Below are 9,425 nucleotides of genomic sequence, written 5' to 3'. Positions count from 1 at the left end.
TATAATAATGAATAAAATAACCGAGTGTATATCTTTTATGTTAATATCTTGTATTTATAGGTTTGTTGAACAAATGTTATAAACAATATATAACATAAGTAGATTCTGTTACAAAAAATAAAATTGTATATAAATATTTTAAATTCCTAATATTTCATAGTATAATATAGTTAATAATTTAAATTTCAATTAATTATAGAAATACATCGAACGTATCTACATTTTTTTTATAATATTACAAATTAAAATTAATTTAAGAATACCATTCAAATTTATATTGAAAATATAAAAACTTTCTTAAAAGGAGAATCATACAAACTATTCTCTTTACTTTAATTTTGTTAATGTTATAGTAAAAGTAGTTTTAATTTGTTATCAAAATAAAAGATTAAGACAGTCACATTGAGTATTTTTAATTTTATACAGTATTATTTTTTAGATGTTGCGCAGAGTTTCTTAATTCGTGATTGAAATATAAAACCAATAGGGAAACAGAAACAAAATTGTAATCCCGTTAGAACAAGGAGGTGCAGGTAGCAAGAGTGGGGGTGCAGAAGCAATTGTCTTCCCCTTTTCCTTTTCCTGGTCACAAACGGTGCGTTTTCATTCTGTGTCTTAATTTTGCCTTTCGTTTCCGCCACCAAATACCAGTCTTTTTATTTTCTTCTCTGAACCCGTTAACCGTCTTGTTCGACATTGGCCCTAAAATACTTGATTCAGGTACTCCTCCCACAATCAATTTATGCATTTTCAACTTCAACAATTTTGTTTTTTCACGTAAAATTCATAATTTTCTTTTTTTCTTGGGGACTAATCGATTTCATTTTCTTGTCAAAAGGGAAAAGCAAGGAGCCACAGTCCCAGAATCCATGGAAACGCAGTATGAAAAACTCGAGAGAGAAGACTCTATTACCGACAGTTCCTCAGAAGATGTGAGTAACTTGAAAAGGTTTCATGAAGTTATAATTTGTTGTGTTTTTATTTATTTTTTTTGGGGATTTCTTCAAAACTAGGTTTATAGTGAGTGCGAAGTGTGATTGATTTTGATGATTACAGGAGGAGGAGGAGATAGAGAAGGAGTTAGCAGATGTAACGTTTGAGGAATTGCAGAAAGCACGCTCGAACGGGGCACATGCTTTTTTTCAGAAACCCAAAGATGACAAAAAGTTAAAAAGGGCCAACAAGAATAGGTATTGCATTTTTAACTGTTTAATTGAGTTTTTTTTTTCTTTTTTAATTTTGTTTCTGGTGTCCATGAAACCTGATGCAAAGAAACTTGTAATGTTTTACTAGGCCGATGGAGGCCAGTAGCAAGAAGCCAGTTTCTGCTTTTAGAGAGGTCATCCAAGCTCCAAAGAAGGTAGATTTATTTGTTCCTTGTAAAGAGTGTAACTTTCTATTAGTTTTTTCTTTAAATTTATGTTACTGTCTTTCTTCGTGAGGTTTAACTCAAAGTCTAATGAGGCCCTGTAGAAGCTTCCATAGCATTTTAATATTTTAGACCTACTAGGCTACTACCCTATAGGGCCATTTGCAAGCTTATGTAGAGTAGGAAGACCAATTGCAATCTATATCTTGTTTGTTTTTCACATGCACACACATTTTCACATATTATGAAGACTATGAGTGTCATGTATGTAGACTTTGGATATGAGATGGGTTAAGTGAATTATTGCAATACCTCTGGCTATGTAAGTGTTTATTAGAAGTTTTAAAATGTTTGTGCTGGTACTATGATGTTGAGTTGTGGAAGTTATGTTAAATTTTAAAACTGATATGATGAATGATTTTTTCATCATTTTACATACATGTATATTATTCTGAGTTTCTACACCGTTAATAATGTCAGGTTGTACGTGATCCACGATTTGAATCTCTCTGTGGTACACTTGACCCTGATGGGTATGTTCATCTCTGGACATGTGCTCTTTGCTCTTCTTCTTTGCCTTTTTAATGTTGTCATCATGTACACTTGTTTAGTTGCAATGCAGTTATCATTATAAACTTCAAGAAATTTCGTGCTATTTTTAAGTTGTGTTAGTTCTGGTTGCCTTTGCTGTTTTAGAGCATCTCTAGCCAAGTGCCACTACTTAATATCTAAAGAAGACGCTAGTTCCGTTCTTATATAGGAGTCAACTTACTGAGAGTGGTTAAAGCAGTGAAGAAAAACATGTAAATTTAAAATGAATGACTTTCTTAATGTGAGGAAATTTTAAACAGTCAAGTTTGAAATAATCCTTGTTGTGGATAATAATCTTTTCACTGTCATAAATAATTATCTTTCTTGATATAAAAAGCTTCTGATATCCTTACTTGAAACATATTATGCCTCTACTATGTTGAAGGATCCTTATGTTGATCAGTATCTTAGTGCATAACCAAGTAGTTTAATTTTAAACAATGCTTTCAACTAAATCTTGGAACTTCTCTTGTAATATATGTACTTGGACTTGCAGGTTTAAGAAGAGGTATAATTTCTTATATGAAAACGATCTCCCTGCTGAAAGACAGGTAGTCTTCCAGATTATACGTGTAGAATTTTTTGTAGGGCTTACTCTATGAACTCTGATTACATCATCTTGCTGTACCAGGGTCTGAAGAAGCAATTGAAAAAGTATAAAGATCCGAAGCGCATAAGTGAAATAGAAGAACGTATATCATGGATTGTACGTACTTCACTTTTACTAGTTTGTCTTCTACCTCCAAAAGTATGATATTTATTGATTTACTCATCATATCTGCATGTTTTTTCAGGATAAACAAATGAAGTCTGATTCAACGAAGAATATTGATACAGAAATATTGGCCAATCATAAAAAGAAAGAGAGAGAAGCAACAAAGCAGGGGAAACGTCCCTTTTATCTGAAGAAATGTAATCCTTGCTGCCATGCTCTCTTCCATTTACAAACAGATAAATACATGTTAAATGCATTGATGAAGCATCACTATATATGCTGACATCCTTTTCCATTCCTTGCAGCTGAAATACGGAAACAAAGGCTGATTGAGAAATATAATCAGCTCAAGGTATATATCTTAGAACATCTTTTTGTGTTTACCCCTGCCCCCACCCTATTATACCACTTGTTTACTGTCTTTTCTGCTAAATCTGTCCATACATCATTTTTAGTCATCTGGCAAACTTGAAGCATTTGTGGAGAAAAGGAGGAGAAGGAATGCTGCCAAGGACCACAGATACATGCCGTATCGTAGATCTGGTGATGCGGAATAAATTTTGTAGCTTTAACATTCTTTCTTAAGCTATAATTATATACTGGAATATAGCACCAAAAAGAAAAGTATCTATGTGTTTTGGCTGCCCAGCTTTGGGGATTGAATATTGTCGTTTGTTGATGGCATTTATTAATTATTAGGGAATGGATTGGTGACACTAGGCTACTAGGCAGTCTTTTGTTATGTACTTGTGGGAGGGATGCCTTTTCCATTATCATTAGGTCACTTGTTTTAGGCACCGTTTGTTTAAGATTTTTCTCAGAAATGAAAATCTGAATTTGAAAAAAGGCTTTCTTATTACTCTCGGATGCTACTTTGTTGAGTACCACATGTTAGAAAAGAGGTTTGTCCTTAACATACCTCAAATCACCATTGATGACTTGATTAACAAACTGCTTTTTGAAGACTGAATTTGAAGATTCCCCTGAACTTTTTAATGTTCTTTTCATGATTTGTCATCCGGGTGAAGAAAAGTATGACAGCTTATTTGTTAATTTGCTTATTTGGAGAGATTCATGTTTCACTCCTAGGTGTATCCCTCCATAACTGGAAATGCAAATAACCTGAAAAAAAAATGGTAGAAAAGTATGTTTGAAGTTGTAGGCTGGTATGGTGTACTTTTAACCTATGAGGAATTCGAAGCATCAGGCTCCAGCTGCAAGTGCTCGACGACATAAGCAGATGATGTAATTGAAGCATTTGTAACGATGCAAATATTAGCCTAAACAATTCATTTTGAATGCTGCACATTCTTACTTTACCCCTCCTCAGAATACCTCTTAACCCATTAAGGTTAAGCAAGTTCAAAAACTCGTTTAGTATCTAAACCAAAACACATGCTTGATTAACTTCGTCCCCTACTACGTGGAACAACACATTGGTAATCCACATTCTTACACGGAATAATGACTTTTTGTTTTTTTTTTCTATAATGAATCCTCTTTATATCAATATATTAAAATAATAAAACCAATACAAGTTCAATAATTTACTTATGTTTTTTTCTATTCTATGCAAATTCAATTACCAAAGGTTTAGGCAGAAAAGAAGTTTCATGAGAAAGAACTATGCAAAAACAGATGCTTATTTATACCAGATTTGTTATGATAAAACACAATCTTCCGTGGTGTTATGCTTGGATTGGAATGACTAGGAGAGGTTGTGCCTTATGCAAAGTAATCCCATATTTCTCAGATATATCCAGGTCTTGTGGCTTCTCTCCATCTTTGAGCTTCCAATTATACTTACACAGAAGAGAGGCCAATACAATATGCACAGTTCTAGAAGCCAATGGCAATCCAGGACAGATCCTTCTTCCTGCTCCAAAGGGTATTAGCTCAAAATCTTGGCCCTTAAAATCAAGGTCACTTTCCAAGAATCTTTCAGGTCTAAATTCATCTGGGTTTGTCCAAATACTTGAATCTCTTCCCATGGCCCATACATTAACCAGAATTTGGGAACTTTTAGGTACCATGAAGTCACATAGTTCAACATCAACTTCTGTCTTGTGTGGCACTAACATTGGGGCAGGTGGATGCAAGCGGAAAGTTTCCTTCACCACTGCTTGTAGGTAAGGAAGCTTTGAGATATGAGATTCTTCTAGTTTCTCACCTTTGACAAGGACTTGCTGAAGCTCTTCTCTCACTTTTTCTAGCTTTTCTGGGTTACGTAGCAACTCAGCCATGGCCCATTCTATCGAGCTTGATGTTGTGTCTACTCCAGCCACAAATAAATCCTGACATGTGACCAATTAGTAAAATGATTTACAATTTGACATTAAAATTTTACACACACTCACCAGAAACAAATGCAGAACAAGAGTGCGAGTCACTTGTGAATTGTCTTGAAGCATAAGTTCCAACACAGAATCCAACACGTCCTTGCATGCGTTGCCTTCATTTTCTAATACCCTTAAACGCAATCTTTCTTCTATGAGCCCATCAAAAAACGCAAATAACTTTTCAAAGTAACCATTCATTCTTCTCCGTGCACCTTGTGGGTCAAGCATGCGAAAGATTGGTAAAAAGTCGACAATATTAGGCCTTCCAGCTTCTTCCATCATACCCCAAATGATGTCCTTGAACTCTTGAGATTTGTCGGAAGCGTAATGAGCAAAATCCATGGAGAAGAAAGTGTTTGATATGGAATTAAGCACAGTTGTGAAGGAAGCCTCACCAATATCAAAGGCTTCACCTTTCTCACATCTTTCCTTCACATAATCCATCAATTCTTGCACCTTCCTCTGTCGACAAACTTGTGTGGAATCAAGCTGCTGAGAAGAGAAGACTTTGGTAGCACAAACTCTCCTAAGGGTCCTCCACAGTGCTGAAGGTGGCAACCACACCACTGAAAGTTTGTGATGATCAAAAAGTCGAACAGAATCTGGGATTGTCCTGTTGGCAAAGATTTGATCATTTTTTTGCAGTACTTCTTTGGCAACATGTGGAGAGGAAATGCATATGGTGGTAGTGCTACCAAGCTTCAGACTCATTATAGGACCATAAATTTTAGAAAGTTTTGCAAGTGTTTGGTGAGGAAGGTTTCCAAGTTCCAAGATGTTTCCTATGATGGGAAGAGAGCGAGGCCCTGGAGGGTATTTTGAGGGTTTCTTTGGTTTGAAGGTTGAGATGAGTACATGAATGGTTACACACACTATGGTGATTAGAACAAGTGGAAGAAGGTACTCCATTGTTTTGCTGAAAAGGAAGACTGAAAAAACATTATTAATGAGAACAATAAAGTCTGAATACTATTAATGAGAACGTGACATGGTCCTTGTCGATAGAACAAATTTTGTATGGACCATCAAAGTGTGGCCAGAACGAAATGTTTCTGACACAAGACAATCATATTTTGAGAACTGTTTTTTATAATATGATACGATATCTTTTTTATATGATTTTGAAATATAGATAAATGAGTAAATGAAAAAAATTCACTTTTATAAATGTCATCTTAAATTATAAAAAAAAATTATCAAAATTTAATTGTTCAAAAATTTATAAGATAATAATATTTTGATAACTAAATTTTGATAATTTTCTTTTACAACCTGAGGTGTTATCTTCTAAGTGATTTTAGAATACAGAGACATGGATAAACAAAAAAATGAGAATCTACTTAAAAGATGTCATCTCAGATTGTAACATAAAGTTGTCAAAATTTAGTTGTTAAAAAATTCATTTTACTTTGTTTTTCAAATCACACCAAACCTTTACGTTGTTTTCTTTTTAAGTCATACTAAACCTTTCTTTTAACCCACACTAAACATAGTTTTCATCCAATGAGATTGCCACGTTGTCATTACGAGAAATTTGTCAGAAAAACTTTGTTAAAAGATAAATATCGTGTGATACTAATATCTTATAATCTAGAGTTCCATAAGCGTCTTGTCAAGGAACATAACTAAGTTAAATTCTTTCACAACTTTTAATAGAACAAAAAAAAAATCAACTAATAATTTAGTATCTATTTTGGCACGTGCATGCGACATTTTTAAAATCAATTTTCTATTTTTCTTTTTCAGGTGGTGATGAAGCCATGTTTTATCCATGGAATCCAAAATTTGAGTGGTGCAACGAATCAAATACAAAATACAAAGCTTATTTCAATTCGCTCTATTGTTTGGGTTTGGCTTCCTCAGATTTATCTTGCGTTGTGCTCCTTGTTTCGTTGTGCTCCATCGTCATCGTCATTGTCGCTCTCGGTCCGTTGTTTGGGTGTACCATTGTTTACTTCCTTCAATTGTTTCAGAGTTCGTTCCTTTGTTTATGTTTTGCTCTGTGTCAATGTCCATTTTTGATTTTTTTTAAATTATATATATTTTGAAAATTTTTAAATTAGATGTATTTTTAAATTTTTTAAATTATATGTACAATTTTAAATTAGGTAATAATATATTGAAAATGAATGAAAATTAAATTAGATATTTTTTATTTATTTCTTTTATAAAGTATAACACTTAATATAAATCAATAATAAAACATAAAATCAAATATAAAAAAGAGAAAAAGTTTAATAATTTTTTTTCTCTTTTCATTCTTTTGAGTTTTTCAAATGTTGTACTCATCTCTCATCTCTTATGCTTATGTGCTTACATGTTTTCTTTTGTTGTTGAAGAAAAAAAAATTAAATACACTCATTATTTCTGCCATTATTTTTCATTTCTTCTCTTCTATCCTTGAAGAAAAAAATGTAACTCTCTTTGTCACACTTGATGGTGAAATGTTATTTTAATATTCAACACTATCTCATGACTCTTGTGTATATTCATTTTTTTATGAATATAGAAGAAGTAATCTATGATGTGGTTTTTCGTGGCTGGTTTTTAATTGTCACTTGATTATCATAGTTTTTATAGTAATTGTGTCTCTAAATTTTTTATTAGATTATTATAAATTATATTTTAGTCTTAAACTTTTTTTAAACAGGTGTATTGAAGAAGAACAAAATAATTAAATTTATTTTTTAAAAGTGATAAAACTATCGGTGAAGATGAATTCATATTCAATTGGAGTTCGCTCCCAAAAATATAGCCCCCCGCCCTTCGTGCAATCCCACGAGTCTTTTATCCATTCTCAATATATGAACATTGAAGATGAGTAGTTTGCATATAATATGGTAATTTAAATTGAAAAAAATAGTTGAAAAATAGTTATGATTCAATTATTTATGAGTTCAAGAATCTGAAAGATAGACAATCCTTTAGATATGTGCAATTTTTTTATAGTTATAGCTATATTAAATTATGTATTTTTTTATTGAATTAGTGACAATAATTAAAAATATAAATTTTGAGTATATTATTTTAGCTTCCCGAAAATTTTTGGTTTAGATTTGTCATTGAGAACTACTACAACACATTAGAGGAGAAATATGTGTGTGACTGGATACTAGATGAAGACAATACCTGTAGAGAATCAATGATTCAAGACTTAGATTTAATTATTCTAATTTAGTAACGTACATTGTTATTTATTCAAACATAGCAATGCACATTGAAAAAGATGTAAATTTATGTTGTAATGAATTGTATTTGATATTTATAGGAAGGATAATGATAGAATGACTCACATATTTGTACTTGTATAGAAAGTCTTGAGCTGCTCACCCTTATTTGTGTATTATTTAGGAGTTATGTATTAGACATAGTAGACATGTTTTTTAACTGCAAATCATTGGTGGTCCAGATAACCTTCATTGGAGTAAAGTTTCAAAATATTGTACATAAAACCTTAAGCTGCTCGCCACTTATTTCTATAGTGTGTATCACTCCTATATGAGACTTGGTAGGCCTCTTTTATTGCAAACCAGTGACCCAATAAAAGTACTTAACCTTGTTATTTGTCAATTTTTGTGACGTATGTGATAGATAAGAACTACAAATCATTGGTGATCCAAAAAACTTTTATAGGAGTAAAAATTCAAAAAATTATACATACAGTCTTATTCTTGCCACTTGTTTCTGAAGTGTGTACCAATTCTATATCAATCAAATCTGGTAGGCCTCTTTTTTTACAAACCAGTATCTGGGATTGTCGAAAAAGATTTGATCATATTTTTGAACTACTTCTTTGGCACCATGTGGAGAAGAAATGACTATGGTGGTAGTGCTACCAAGCTTGAGACTCATTATAGGACCATAAATTTTATAAAATTTGGCAAGTTTTTGGTGAGTCAGGTTTCCAAGGTCCAGGAGGGTATTTTGAGGTTTTCATTGGTTTGAAGGTTGACATGAGTACATAAGTGGTTACAAAAACTATGGTGATTAGAACAAGTTGAAAAAGGTACTTCATTGTTTAAACTTGAAATTAATATTTGATATTTGAGAATAAGAGATATTAATAATAAGGTACTCACAGTCAATTACAGAAAACTATTGATCTAATTTTAAAAATAAAAAATTATCATAAATAATAATTTATTAATGACAATACAAAGTTATTTTACGCTGTTACTGAATAATCTTTAAATTGCATATTCCGAAGGAATTTACACTCGCAATATTATGTCGAGACTGATAACATCTCATGCCTAACTAAAATTTTGTAGAAATGTAACAGATAATCCATTACATTTTTAAGATAATTAATTATGTTATAAAATTTAATATATGTATCTATATACACACACAATTATATTTTTAATAGTATTATTATATCATTAAGTTTCTATTAATATTTATATTTTTA

At 32.0% G+C, this 9,425-nt stretch overlaps 2 protein-coding genes across 2 annotated transcripts; one reads left to right on the top strand and one right to left on the bottom strand.

Annotated features, from left to right (window-relative positions):
- The first annotated feature begins 585 nt into the window (after positions 1 to 585).
- On the top strand, positions 586 to 3,394 carry LOC114166696 (uncharacterized). The gene is made up of 10 exons (XM_028051467.2): positions 586 to 720; positions 839 to 932; positions 1,057 to 1,190; positions 1,294 to 1,360; positions 1,850 to 1,902; positions 2,457 to 2,511; positions 2,592 to 2,666; positions 2,755 to 2,872; positions 2,981 to 3,027; positions 3,131 to 3,394. The coding sequence occupies exons 2-10, from the start codon at positions 870 to 872 to the stop codon at positions 3,230 to 3,232; spliced, it is 714 nt and encodes a 237-aa protein (XP_027907268.1). The 5' UTR covers positions 586 to 720; positions 839 to 869; the 3' UTR covers positions 3,233 to 3,394.
- A 906-nt stretch (positions 3,395 to 4,300) lies between these two features.
- Positions 4,301 to 5,973, bottom strand: LOC114166695 (cytochrome P450 76T24-like). The gene is made up of 2 exons (XM_028051465.2): positions 5,033 to 5,973; positions 4,301 to 4,969 (listed from the first exon to the last, which is right to left on the bottom strand). The coding sequence occupies exons 1-2, from the start codon at positions 5,921 to 5,923 to the stop codon at positions 4,364 to 4,366; spliced, it is 1,497 nt and encodes a 498-aa protein (XP_027907266.2). The 5' UTR covers positions 5,924 to 5,973; the 3' UTR covers positions 4,301 to 4,363.
- Between the last annotated feature and the right edge of the window lie 3,452 nt (positions 5,974 to 9,425).

Source organism: Vigna unguiculata, chromosome 10 (assembly GCF_037176805.1).
Source record: "Vigna unguiculata cultivar grain cowpea cultivar isolate G323 ecotype 2 chromosome 10, ASM3717680v1, whole genome shotgun sequence".
In the NCBI taxonomy this organism is placed as follows: domain Eukaryota; kingdom Viridiplantae; phylum Streptophyta; class Magnoliopsida; order Fabales; family Fabaceae; genus Vigna; species Vigna unguiculata.
The sequence above is the reverse complement of the archived record's forward strand: the minus strand, read 5'-3'. Positions and strand labels throughout refer to the sequence as shown.